The 14,449-nt window shown below is 45.2% G+C and overlaps 1 protein-coding gene across 1 annotated transcript in view; it reads left to right on the forward strand.

Annotated features, from left to right (window-relative positions):
- Positions 1 to 4,113: 4,113 nt before the first annotated feature.
- Positions 4,114 to 14,449, forward strand: part of TMC1 (transmembrane channel like 1) — a 902,740-nt gene continuing 892,404 nt past the window's right edge. The window contains exon 1 of the mRNA XM_044060320.1: positions 4,114 to 4,161. Within this exon, the coding sequence (XP_043916255.1) occupies positions 4,114 to 4,161 (48 nt within the window). The remainder of the gene's footprint in view (positions 4,162 to 14,449) is intronic.

Here is a 14,449-nt window from a genome sequence, read left to right on the forward strand (position 1 = left end):
ACAACTTCATTTTTAACTAAAACTACCGAGTTTCTCAGGCCCAGAGTATGCACTACGCCTAGAAAACCAATGACCAAAGCACATGCTCAAGCTCTCATGCATCAAAAACAAATGCTTAGAATGGCTGAAGATCTTATTACCCTAATTAGGGAAAGCCAGCCTTCCCCTGCTAAGAGACAAAGAATTGAGTTTCATTCTGATTCTACAAACCAGGAGTCCGATGACTCTGACCCTTCTGATTATCAGGACATGCCCTTATCAGCCTATGAGGATTCAGATGCAGAGGAATCCATTCCCTCTGCCTCCCCTCCAGAGGATTTTTCTTTTGGTGAAACCTTGCATACTTTGAGAGCATTTCCGCTGGGAATGCCAGGACTACCCTCAGTCCAAAAAGAGACTCAGAGAATTTTTGGAGTTGCCCCAGCACAGGCCTCTAGCTATACCCCCTGTCCTGGATGTTGTAGATGATGTCTTCATGGAATCCAGTCTTACTCCATACACTTTATCCCTGGCCCCTAGAAAACCTGACAGGTACTACAGAGTACCTGATTCTCACAAATTTCTCTTTAAGAATCCTACTGTGGATCCAGAAACCATTTCCCAGGGACCTAAAGGGATTAAGGCAACTACAGCCAAAAACCCTTCCCCTTCAGACAGGAATTTCAGGGCTTTAGACAGATGGTGTAAGAAGGTATATACCTCTTCAACTCTTGCCACCAGGGCATTGAATTTCACATGTTGAAATACCAGCAACATATTATGGAACTAATTAAACAAAAAATGGTGTTACTTCCAGATTGTGCAGAAATAAAGATTTACAAGAGTTAATGCATTCTGCAAACCAAGTCAGTAAGCATACTTTGCAGTGTGGCTTTGATGCTCTGGAAGCAGGGCTGCAGTCACTGGGTCTGTACTGAGAAGGCATGCTTGGCTGAAGGAACAAATATTGCCAGATCATGTCAAATCAAAATTATTAGATGTGCCTTTAAATAAGGACTGTTTGTTTGACACCAAAGCAGAAGAGGTTCTTAAAAAGATGGAAGAAAAAGCTAAATCTATGCAAACTGTTAAAAAATTCTTACAAGTGCAGCCACCTAGATTCAGTAAGCATTGGCCTTCTAAAAATTGGTCCTTTCCAACCCCTTCCAGGCCTTCTCAGTCCAAACCCAGGGGAAACTGGCCACCCAGACTACAGTCTCAGGGCATGCAGAGATCTAAACAGTGGAGTGCTCCCACCTCAAAAACAGGGAGTGGTAGGCCACCCCGTTATGGAAAGAGTTCACAATGACTTTTCAGTTATCCTTCCCAGCCCTGCCCAATTACTTGTGCCCCTTGGAGGAAAACTTGAACTTCATGCAAAAAACTGTATGTCCATTACTCAGGACCGATGGGTGCTAAACATTGTATCCCAGGAGTACAGATTCTACTTCCATTCACTGCCAACCCCAAGTGGGTTTCCAGACCTTCCTCCAAACCGGTGGGCAGAGGCTCAAAAGCAAATACTTTCCCTGCTCAATATCAGAGCTATTCAACCTGTTCCAGTAGAACAAAGGGGGCAGGGTTTCTACACCAGACTTTTCTTGATGCCCAGAAAAGAGGGCTCTTGGTGCCCAATCCTGGCTCTATCAATTCTCAACACCTTTCTGGTGGTCTCAAAATTCAAAATGCTTACCCTGCAACAGCTTCTCCCTATGATAGCAAAGGATGCCTGGTTAGTCACCTTAGACTTAAAAGAAGCTTATCTGCACATCCCCATAAGGGAGTCTTGCAGGAAATATCTGCACTTCATGGCAGGCTGTATGCACTGTCCATTCTCTGCACTTCCCTTTGGCTTATCTACTGCGCCCAGAGTATTCTCAAAGTGCCTGGCTGCAGCCATTGCATACTGTAGGCAGAGAAATATCCAAATTTTCCCATACTTGGACGATTGCCTGGTTCAGGCGGACAGTTAGAAATTGCTACTTCAGCACCTGGCATTTGTAAAAAGCCTCCTCACTTCAATAGGGTACACCATCAATGAAAAGAAATCACAACTGGTGCCCAGTCAGAAAATTGTATTCCTGGGAGAAAGCTTGAACACAACTTCCTAGATGGCATTTCTCACTCTTTGACCAACTACTTCAAACAAATGGCCACCAAAACCCAGATATCTGCAAGAAAAATACTGCAAGCCCTAAGGTTCATGGCCTCATGTATTCTGCTAATTCCATATGCAAGACTGTATATGAGGAAACTTCAATGGTGCTTAAAAAGTCTTTGGTGCCAACATTCTCAGGACCTGGAAACAGTCATTACAATCATTCCTTGTCTATGGGCAGAGTTCCTTTGGTGGGTAGAAGCATGCAACCACAGCAAGGGACTGCCTTTCACTCAACTCCTCGCCACCAAAACTATGACAACAGATGCATCAGGCTATGCATGGGTGGCTCACATGGCAGGCAAATGCATCCAGGGCAAGTGGAGCCCAGGCCAAATTCTTCTGCACATCAATCAAAAAGAGATGCTAGCTGTACAGAATGCTCTGACAGCCTTCAAGTACCTAATCCTTCCAGGACAGCTGCTGATAAAAACAGACAACACCACAGTTATGTGGTACATAAACAAGCAGGGGCAAACCCATTATTACCCACTGTGCATGTTAGCCATGGCCCTGTAGAACACAGCCATAAGCAACCGAGTGCATCTACAAGCTCAATTCCTGCCAGACAAACAAAATTCACTGGCAGATGACTTAAGCAGAAATCTCCTAGATCCACACAAGTGGAAATTGGAGCCCAACACCTTCAACCTTCTAATCCAGAGGTGGGGGACACCGAAGGTGGACCTCTTTGCCTCCCCCGAAAACCACCAGTTGAGCAAATTTTGCACCAGGAACCCTCACAGCAGGGCCTGGAAGGTGGATGCCCTATCCTTCCAATGGGAAAAACCTCTCAATTTATGCCTTTCCCCCTCTGCCCCTCTTCTCAAAAGTACTACTCAAGAGCAAACAGGACAGGCCAAGGGCAATTCTTACTGCCCCAGACTGGCCACGCCAGCACTGGTACCCACTCTTACACAGTCTGACAACAGTGCCAAACTGGCTTCTTCATCAGACTCCTACCCTGCTGTCTCAGCTGCATCCACAGTTACAAACCCTAAACTTTGCAGCCTGGCTTATCCCCCTGAATACACCACCAGCAACCCTCAGCAAACAGGTGCTGGATGTCATTCTTGAAGCCAGAAGGCCTAGTACTAGGAAATCCTATGTTGAAAGATATTGTTCTTGGAATCAGTCTCAAGGAAAGGACACAGCAGTGCCCTCCTTACCTCAAATCCTGGATTACCTAGCAGAGCTGTTCCACAGATGCCCATCCTTCTCCTCCATTAAGATTCATGCCTCTGCCATCTCAGCTCATTATAATACTGAGCCACCACTATTTTCTCACCCACTCATCACACAATTCCTGAGAGGGGCTAACAATGTAGGCCCCCTAGGAGACCACCCACCCCTCCTGGGACCTTAACTTTGTAATGGAAAAGCTCACGCTTCCCCTTTTTGAACCTGCTGCTTCAGCTGAGTTAAAATTCCTCTCTTGGAAAACAGCTTTGCTTTTAGCCATAACTTCAGCAAGAAGAGTGTCTGAGTTACAGGCACTAATGGCTGTGGAACCCTTCATTATTTTCCATGCTGACAGGATTTCCCTCAGGACTAACCCGTCCTTTATACCTAAGGTGATGTCCAGTGTGGCTCTAAACCAATCCATCCATTTGCCAACTTTCTTCCCTAATCCTCAGAACAAAGGGGAAAAGATCCTGCACTCCTTGGACGTGCACAAACATCTCATGTTCTACCTTGACAGAACTAAACCTTTCAGAAAATCTGACCAGCTGCTAATCAGCTTTGCTTCAGGGGCAGAGGGCAAGGCCATTTCAAAGCAAATAATTTCCAAATGGATAGCACACTGCATCCATTTCTGCTACATCATGGAAAACCTAACCCACAGGGGATCAGACAGCATTCCACTAGGGCTATTTCCACCTCTACAGCATTTCTCAGGGGAGTCCCTACCAGGGACATTCTGGAAGCTGCAACCTGGAGATGTTCATCGTGTTTCACTGTTGCAGTCCTAACAAATGGGTTATCTGGCTCCCGGTAACCGTCAGTCAGCTAGAATACCAAAGGTAAGTAAAAATGCCATTGGTTGCCGTCAGTTGTAAAGGATGTCAGGGTGACCGATACAAAAGGAGGCAGCCAACGTCACTTCCTCAGTCTTCCTTGCCACGGAGCCCGAAGCAGACGCTTTACATGCACGAGTTCCGGTCGGCAGTTAATCTTTGTTGGTTTCCGACTACAAGAGTTGAAGTCTACTAAAACTAAGTACTCCATTGGGGATCCTCTTTTCTTGCCTTAACGAATGTCAGAAAAAGTTAATAATTGCCTTACCTGTGGAAAGCAGATTCCCCATAGAGATTTTCATTCCTATTGCATTATTTGTTTAGGCCTTGACCACGACGTTCCTAAGTGCGATCTCTTTGCCTCTTTTAATCCGCATACTATCCATTGTTGGGCTAAGATTTTGGCTAGGCATTTTGGAGTTTGGCCTAAGTTCATTGGTATGGCATCTGCTGGTCTTCAGGCTTCGTATGTTCCAAAGTAATGTAAGGATAAGGACCGTGACAGGCCTCAGAAAGCTAAGCCCTCAGATGAGGTTTAGTTCGTCGTCATTCAGGCGGTAGCCAGTGAAATGCCTTTGCAGTCCATGCAGTCCGCAGATGTACCACCACAGGCCTTGAATGAGTCTGAGTCCCTTAGGCCTTCAGTCTCCATTTTGCCTTTCGACTTGTCGCCGGTCGCCTCTTCTACTGGAGCCAGAGCTGCTAAGCTGATTCCGGTGTCCGAGGCCTCCGTTTTGCATTCTGACAGCAAACGTTTTCCTTCAACCTCTGCTGCAACATTAGGGATGTTCATCGTGTTTCACTGTTGCAGTTATTACATTTAGGTAATCTGCTGGCAGGTTGCCCTGAAAGTCGGCCTGATTAACAAAGTATTGGGTCCTGCGTTGGTTGCTGTCCCTTCTTCCATGACATCAGGTCATCAGGGGTATAAAACATGTAGCCGACGCCATTACATCAGTCTTTCTTGACGCACGGTGCCTGAAACAGAAGCAGTTCGCAAGTGCCAGTCGGCTGATTCCTGAAATTTTCATTTTCGAGTTTCAGAACTGAAGTCTTCAACTTAAAGCTAAGCACCCTGTTGGGGAAACTTTTTCTTGCTCCTTACCGATGTCAGTAAAAGTTAATAATTGTATTACTTGTGGGAAGCAAATATCTCATAAGGATTTTCATTTGTACTGTATTCCTTGCCTAGGCCCTGACCACGACGTACCTTGCTGTCGGTTTTGTGCTTTATTTAATCAGTGCACTATCCGTCGTTGGTACATTTTTGCTTCTAAATATTTCAGTTCTCCGTTTAATTATCCAGAAATGACTTTGGTTAGCCATCCGACTACCGGAATACTGAAAAAATGCAAAGAAAAAGACAGAGACAGGCCGTTGAGGTCCAAAATTGCCGACGACGCTTCTCCTAAGCCAGTTGCCAGTTCGCCGGTACTCAGTGAGGCGCTTTCGCAGCCCCTGATACCCGCTACTTCTGATTCGCAGGCCTCCACTGAGACCCATTCGGAGTCCAGTATGCCACGAGATGCTTCACATATGAAACCTGCGGATGTCTCTACCTTGGATGGGTCCAGAGCCACTGAGCAGGCACTGGCTTCTGAGGATGTATTCAGGCCTACAGACTTGCATATTAAACCGACTCCAACGTCACTGCTAAGGCCTAAATCTCGATCTATGTCTAAAAACACGATGCCCAGGCCACATGTTCAGGCCCCTATGCCTAAAAAACAAATGATCAAAATGGCTGAAGATTTAATTACTCTAATCAGGGGTAGTCAACCCCCCCACTCCCTCCAAGAGGCCTAGAATTGAATTTGACTATGAATCTTCTGAACAGGACTCTGTTTCTTCTGACTCTTCTAATGATCTGGGTTTGTCCATACCTACTTATGAGGACTCTGATGCAGAGGATTCCATTCCCTCTGAATGTTCATCGTGTTTCACTGTTGCAGTCATTACTCTTGGGTTATCCTGCTGGCAGGCTACCCTCAGTCGGCCAAAATTCCAAAGTCTAGGTCCGGCGTCAGTTGCTGTCGCCTCTTCCCTGATGTCAGTGCGCCAGGGGTATAAAAGATGCAGCTGATGCCATTTTCTTCAGTCTTTCTTGCCGCGCGGTGCCCGAAGCAAAAGCAGTTTGCAAGTGCTAGTCGGCCAACTCCTGAGATTTTCAAATCTGAATTTTAGAACCGAAGTCTTCATTAAAGCTAAGTACCCTGTTGGGGAAACTTTTTTCTTGCTCCAGACCAATGTCAGAAAAAGTTAACAATTGTATTTCTTGTGGGAAGCAAATACCTCATAAGGATTTTCACTCTTACTGTATTCCTTGCCTAGGCCCTGATCACAACGTTGCTAGCTGTTGGTTTTGTGCTAGATTTAACCAACACACTGTCAAGCGTCAGTTTGATTTTGCATTTCATTACTTTGGCCGAAGATTTAATTATATAATGCCGTCAGACCAGCCGACAACCGGAGTTTACAAAAACGCAAGGACAAGGAAAAGGATAGGCATCCGAGGTCCAAAACCGAAGACAAAGCCTCTGCTAGGCCAGTCGCCGGTTCGCCGGTTCTCAGTGAGCGCTTTTGCAGCCCCTGGCGCCCACTACCTCAGAGCCATAGGCCGCTTCCCACTCCCATGTGGAGCCAACTGGCCTCTGGAAACTCAAGGTATTAGACACTTGGAAATCATTCCCTCAGATGGGTCCGGAGCTGCTGAGCAGGCATCGGCTTCTGAGGGTGATTTCAGACCTACACAACTATATATTAAGCCATCTTCAGCTTCAAAGACAAAGACTAAAACAGCTCTAAAGACAAAGAAACAAGTACAGCATTCTCCTTCTCAGACTTCCATGCCTAAAAAACAGATGCTCAAAATGGCCGAAGACCTAATTAGTTTGATCAGGGGCTCCCATCCCCCTCCTGATAAGAGGCCTAGGCAAGAGACTGAGTATGATTTTTCTGATCAGGTTTCTATTTCCTCTGATTCCTCTTCTGAACAGGATTACTCCATGCTTCCCTATGAGGATTCTGATGCTGAAGAATCTATTCCTTCAGCCTCTCCTCCTGAGGATTATTCTTTGGGGGAAACCCTACATATCATGAGGGAGCATTTCCACTGGGAGAGCCAAGTTAATTCTGAATCTAAGAAAAGGCCTAGAGACTTTCTGCTACTTCCTCAGCACAGAACCCTTGCTATTCTACCCATCCTGAATATTGTATATGATGTATTTTCAGAGTCCGGTCTGTCCCCTGACTCTTTACCCCCTGCACCTGCTAAGCCAGACAGGTACTACAGGGTCCCGGATTCTCATAAATTCCTATATAAAAACCCTGCTGCTGACCCAGAAACTATATCTCAGGGTCCCAAAGGGGTTAAAGCTTCCACTGCAAAAAACCCTGTCACCTCTGATAGGGATTCTAGGGCTCTAGACAGATGCTACCCTGGCTGTAAGGGCTTTAAATTGTCAATTTCATATGCTTAAATATCAGCTATATTTAATGTCACTGCTTAAACAGAAGTTGTTGACAAATACTGAAGGTTCAGAGAACAAAGAATTGCAGGATTTATTGCATGCAGCTGAACAAGTGGGAAAGCATGCTTTGCAATGTTGTTATGATTCACTGGAGGCCTCTTGCAGGGCCGCTGTTACAGGTTCTGTTATTAGAAGGCATGCTTGGTTAAAGGAACAGAATCTGCCTGATCATGTTAAAGCAAAATTATTAGATGCACCATTACAGCATGATACTTTGTTTGGTACTAAAGCAGAAGAGGTGTTGAAAAAAATGGAGGATAAAGCAAAATCCATGCAGACAGTCAAGGATTTCTTACAGGTACAGCCACCCAGGTTTAACAGGAACTGGCCCACTTAAAATTGGTCCTTTCCAGTGTCAGACCACAAAGAGGCAGATACAGGCACCCCAGAGGCAGATCTCAGCCCCAAGGCTCATACAGGCCTAAACAATGACTACAACAACTACCTCCAAAAGCGGACAAGACAAATCACAACCTTACAGGAAACAGTCCCACTGACTTTCCTCTACCAGATCCAAGCACTTTTCTTTTGGCAGCCCCCTTAAGGGGAAAACTAGCACTTTTTTCATCAAATTGGCAAATGATTACCAAAGACAAATGGGTCCTGAACATAGTCTCCCAAGACTACAGGTTCCATTTTCACACCCTACCAAGGTCAAAAGGTATGCCAGACCTGCCACACAATCAATGGGCAGAGGCACAAAAACAAATTACAGCCCTCATGGACATGAGGGCCATTCAGCAAGCTCCCCAACAAGAGCAGGGCCAAGGATTTTACTCCAGACTTTTTCTAGTACCCAGAAAGGACAAAACCTGGAGACCAGTACCGGACCTGTCAATTTTAAATACGTTTCTGGAAGTTCCAAAATTCAAGATGCTGACTGTACAGCAGCTACTGCCTATGCTGGGCAAGAAGACTTGGCTCGTAACTTTGGACCTAAAAGAGGCATACCTGCATGTCCCAATCAGACAATCTTGCAGAAGATACCTCAGATTCATAGCAGGCTCAATGCATTACCAATTCTCTGCACTGCCCTATGGCTTATCTACTGCACCCAGGGTCTTCACAAAATGCCTGGCACCAGTAATAGCGTTTTGCAGACAAAAAGGAATTCAAATATATCCCTACTTGGACGACTGCCTAATTCATTCTGAAGCATTCTGAAGCATCTGGCATTTGTAAAAAGACTACTAATTGGCCTAGGGTACACAGTAAACGAAAATAAACCAAACGTAGTGCCCTCTCAAGAGATAATATTCCTGGGTGCAAGCTTAAATACAACTGCCCAGATGGCTTATCTCACGCCAGACAAACAAAAGCATCTGACTACTTACTTCAAGAAATTGGCAACACAAACCCACTTATCTGCAAGGAAAATCCTGCAGGCCTTGGGTTTCATGGCATCTTGCATTCTACTAATTCCATATGCCAGACTGCATATGAGAAAACTACAATGGTACCTAAAAAGTGTTTGGACTCAGCATTGCCACAGCCTGGAGACAGTAATTGCACTCATTCCCTGCCTACAACAGGAGTTTCGATGGTGGGCAGAAGCCTGTCACCACAACAAGGGTCTGCCATTCAGTTTACCCACAGCCAGATAGACACTGACAACGGATGCATCAGATTATGCCTGGGAGCCCATATGGCAGGAAAATGTATTCAGGGCACATAGTCTGCAAACCAGATGCATCTTCACATCAATCAGAAAGAGATGGTAGCTGTTCAAAATGCCCTGACAGTTTTCAAGGACCTGCTTCATCCAGGACAGTTACTGATAAAGGCAGACAACACTACGGTCATGTGGTACATAAGCAAGCAGGGAGGTACACATTCCTACCCCCTATGCAGACAAGCAATAACCTTATGGGACACAGCATTGGCTTTTCAAATTCATCTGCAAGCACAATTCCTGCCAGGAAAAACAAATTCTCTGGCAGACGAACTAAGCAGAAACCTCATGGAAACCCACGAATGGAAACTGGATCCACAAGTCTTCAGCATGATAATAAAGAAATGGGGATGCCCAGACATAGATCTATTTGCCTCCCCTCACAACTGCCAATTGCAGAGATTTTGCACAAGGATTTATCACAAGCAAGCATGGAATGTGGACACCCTATCCTTCAGCTGGAAAAATCTAATGGTATATGCTTTTCCCCCACTGCCTCTCCTTCCCAGGGTACTCCTAAAGGTCAGACAAGAGAAGCCAAAAATGATACTGATTGCACCAGACTGGCCACGCCAGCACTGGTACTAAATCCTAAAGAGCTTGTCTCAAGGTCCAGCATGGATATTGCCTCAAACGTCTCACTTGCTGACCCAACAAAACAATCAGATCCTGCACAGTCAGCTCAGGACCTTAAATCTGGCAGCATGGTGGATAATGTAGCCATTCAGAACACTCCTCTTGCAAAAGCTGTTATGGATGTTATTTTGGAGGCCAGGAGGCCCAGCACCAGAAAATCTTATGCAGAAAAATGGAAGAGATTCTGTGCTTGGAACCAGGAACAAGGCATTGACACATGTGTACCAAATATCCCTCAGATTTTACAATACCTAACTGAGATGCTGAACAAAGGCCTTTCCTTCTCATCAATTAAGATTCATGCCTCTGCCATTTCAGCCCCATTACAATATGGAACCACCTATTTTTTCTCATCCTTTAATAAGGCAGTACCTCAGAGGGGCCAAAAACATTAGGCCTCCCAGGAGAGCACCATTTCCGGCCTGGGACCTCAATTATGTTTTGGAAAAACTCACACTGCCTCCTTTCAAGCCAGCATCAACAGCAGATATAAAATTCTTATCCTGGAAAACAGCTCTGCTCCTAGCAATAACCTCTGCGAGACGGGTCTCGGAGTTACAAGCACTCATGGCTGTGGAACCTTTCATCATTTTTCATCCAGACAGAGTTTCTCTGAGGACAAACCCTACATTTATGCCTAAGGTGGTGTTCAGTGTGGCCCTTAACCAAACCATTCACTTGCCAACCTTTTATCCTAATCCACAGAACAAGGGTGAGAAAATTCTGCATTCTTTGGACATACACAGGCAGTTACACTTCTACTTGGACAGAACTAAAGCTTTCAGAAAGACTGAGCAACTTTTAGTATCATATGCTGCAGGATCACAAGGAAATGCTATCTCAAAACAGACTGTTTCAAAATGGATAGGCCATTGCATCCATTTCTGCTATTTTCAACATAGCAAATCATTGCCTAAGGGCATTAGGCCTCATTCCACCAGAGCAGCAGCCACTTCAGCAGCCTTCCTCAGAGGAGTACCAACCAAAGATATCTTAGAGGCTGCAACTTGGAGTTCAGTGCACACCTTCACAAAGCACTACCACTTACCTCTTTACTCTAAGTCCAGAGCAGGCTTTGCCACTGCAGTCCTGCAGGGCCTCATAGCCTCTCCTAATCCTATTTAGCCCAGCCACCCTTCCTCAGCTTTGGGATTCAACCCAAGAGTAATGACTGCAACAGTGAAACACAATGAACATAGTACAGTTGTGTACCTACCACAAATGTAGATGTTCGAGTGTATTCACTGTTGCAGTCCAGGTTAACCACCCACCATCCCCCTTTTCTTTGTTGGGACTTATCTGCACTTCTCTATCCTATACAACCTATTTGGTGTATTTGCTTGTAGATGAAGGAAATGTTACTTTTGTGCATGCATTTATATTGGCATATTTTTCAGCCTACCAATTTGGGGGCACCTGACATCTGGGGCACGAAAAACTGAAGAAAATGGCATCGGCTGCATCTTTTATACCCCTGGCGCACTGACGTCAGGGAAGAGGTGACAGCAACCGACGCCGGACCTAGACTTTGGAATTCTGGCCGACCGAGGGTAGCCTGCCAGCAGGATAACCCAAGAGTAATGACTGCAACAGTTAATACACTCGAACATCTACATTTATGGTAGGTACACAACTGTACTTTCTCCACCTGAGGATTTCTCTTTTGGAGAAACTTTACATACCTTAAGGGAGCAATTCCACTGGGAAAGTCAGGATTTCTCTGAATCCTAAAAGAGGCTTAGGGATTTCCTTCTTCTTCCTCAGCATAGGCCTTTGGCTATACCTCCTGTACTAAATATTGTTGATGATGTGTTTTCGGAATCCAGTATGGCCCTAAATTCCTTGCCTCCTGCCCCTAGCAAACCAGACAGGTACTACAGGGTTCCTGAGTCCCACAAATTCTTTTTAAAAAATCCTGTTGTGGACCCTGAAACCATTTCTCAGGGGCCCAAGGGCATTAAGGCTTCTACTGCTAAAAATCCTACCACTTCTGATAGAGACTCCAGGGCGCTGAATAGATGGGGTAAAAAGGTTTACACTTTTGCAGCCTTAGCAATCAGGGCTTTAAACTGTCAATTCCATATGGTAAAATATCAAAAACATATCATGGGACTGCTTAAAGAGAAAATGATGTTGATTTCTGACTGTGTAGAGAATAAAGATTTGCAGGATTTATTGCATTTAGCAAAACAAGTTGGCAAACATAATTTGCAGTGTGGTTTTGATTCCTTAGAGACCTCTTGTAGGGCTGCTGTTACTGGGTCTGTGCTTAGAATGCATGCTTGGCTTAAGGAGCAATCTCTGCCTGATAATGTCAAAGCAAAACTTTTAGATGCTCCTTTACAACAGGACCGCTTATTTGGCAATAAGGCTGAAGAAGTTCTAAAAAAGATGGAAGATAAAGCTAAATCTATGCAAACTGTGAAAGATTTCTTACAAGTATAACCTCCTAGATTTAGTAGGCATTGGCCTACTAAGAACTGGTCCTTTCCAGCTCCTTCCAGAGCCAGTACGGTCAAACCCAGACATTCCAAAACCACCAGGTTTCAGTCCCAAGGGACTTTCAGAACTAAGCAATGGGGAGCTTCCACTTCCAAATCTGGAAACAACAAAGCGCCACTCTATGGTAAGCAGTCTCAATGACTTCCCTTTGAAATTACCAAGCACTTACCTCTTAGCCTCCCCTTTGGGGGGGAAACTGGCTCTTCATTCAAGAAACTGGCAACTTATAACCCAGGACAAATGGGTTTTAAATATAGTGTCCCAGGTATACAGATTTCATTTCCACACGCTGCCAACTTCAAACGGATGTTCATCGTGCATACAGCTGCAGTCATAACAGATGGGTTCTCCTGCCGTCAGGCGGGTCCTCGGTTGGCCGAATTCCAAAGTCTAGGTCCGGCGTCGGTTGTCGTCGCTTCTTCCCTGACGTCAGTGCGACAGGGGTATAAAAGAAAGTACAGTTTTGTACCTACCATAAATGTAGATGTCCGAGAGGCATGCATCTGCAGTCAGGACAACCCATTTGTAAGGACTGCAGATGCATCCTTGAAGGACATCCAGCCGACGCCATTTTCCTCAGTCTTTTTTGCCGCGCGGTGCCCGAAGCAGAAGCAGTTCGCAAGTGCCGGTCGGCCAGCTCCTGAGATTACAAAAAATTTGGAACCGAAGTTCCAGATTTCTTGCAGGCTCAATACATTTATCAATTCTCTGCATTGCCCTTTGGTTTATCTACTGCACCCAGAGTATTCACGAAATGCCTGGCATCAGTAATTGCCTACTGCAGACTTCAAGGGATACAAATATACCCTTATTTGGACGACTGCCTGATCCAAGTGGACAGCAAGCACATTCTTCTGAAACTTCTGGCTTATGTAATAATGTTATTAAACTCTCTAGGATACACAGTCAACAAAGAGAAATCAAGACTAATACCCTCTCGGAAGATAATTTTCCTGGGTGCCAATTTGGACACAAACACCCAGATGGCCTACCTCATGCCAGAGAAGCAAGGGCAACTAATTCAGTATTTCAGAACACTGGCAAATTGCACCAGGCTGACTGCAAGGAAAATCCTGCAGGCTCTGGGATTCATGGCATCTTGCATCTTACTAATCCCATGTGCAAAGCTGCATATGAGAAAACTACAATGGTACCTAAAAAACATATGGTCTCAACACAGCCACAGTTTGGAAACAATGATACCACTAATTCCATGTCTGCAAAAGGAATTTCTGTGGTGGGCTCAAGCATGCCAAACAAACACAGGTCTTCCATTCAGCAAGCCTCAAGCAAATCAAGTCATCACAACAGACGCCTCGGACTACGCCTGGGGGCGCACATGACAGACCGGTGCATTCAGGGCAAATGGACCCAAAAAGAAAAGCACCTTCACATCAATAAAAAAGAAATGCTAGCAGTGATAAATGCTATTACAGCCTTCAAGGACCTTCTACAACCAGGTCAGCTATTGATAAGAACAGACAACACCACAGTTATGTGGTACATAAACAAGCAGGGAGGAACACATTCTTATCCCCTATGCAGACTGGCCATGTCACTTTGGAACATGGCCATGGACTTACAAATGGAGCTACAAGCACAGTATTTGCCAGGCAAGGAAAACACACTGGCAGACAACCTAAGCAGGAATATGACAGATCCACACGAATGGAAGTTGCATCCAAAAGTTTTTACAGAAATCATCCAAGAATGGGGAAGGCCAGACATAGATCTCTTTGCCTCCCACAAAAATCATCAATTGACAAAATTCTGCTCAAGGATCTTCCATCCAAAGGCCTGGAGAGTGGACACTCTCTCTTTCAGTTGGACATCAATGACAGTTTATGCCTTCCCACCTCTTCCTCTGCTGCCCAAAGTCCTATTGAAGACCAGAACAGACAGACCAAAGATGATCCTCATTGCTCCGGACTGGCCAAGGCAACACTGGTACCCA

This window comes from Protopterus annectens, chromosome 2.part0, assembly GCF_019279795.1.
Source record: "Protopterus annectens isolate FY-2018-M chromosome 2.part0, PAN1.0, whole genome shotgun sequence".
NCBI lineage: Eukaryota > Metazoa > Chordata > Ceratodontiformes > Protopteridae > Protopterus > Protopterus annectens.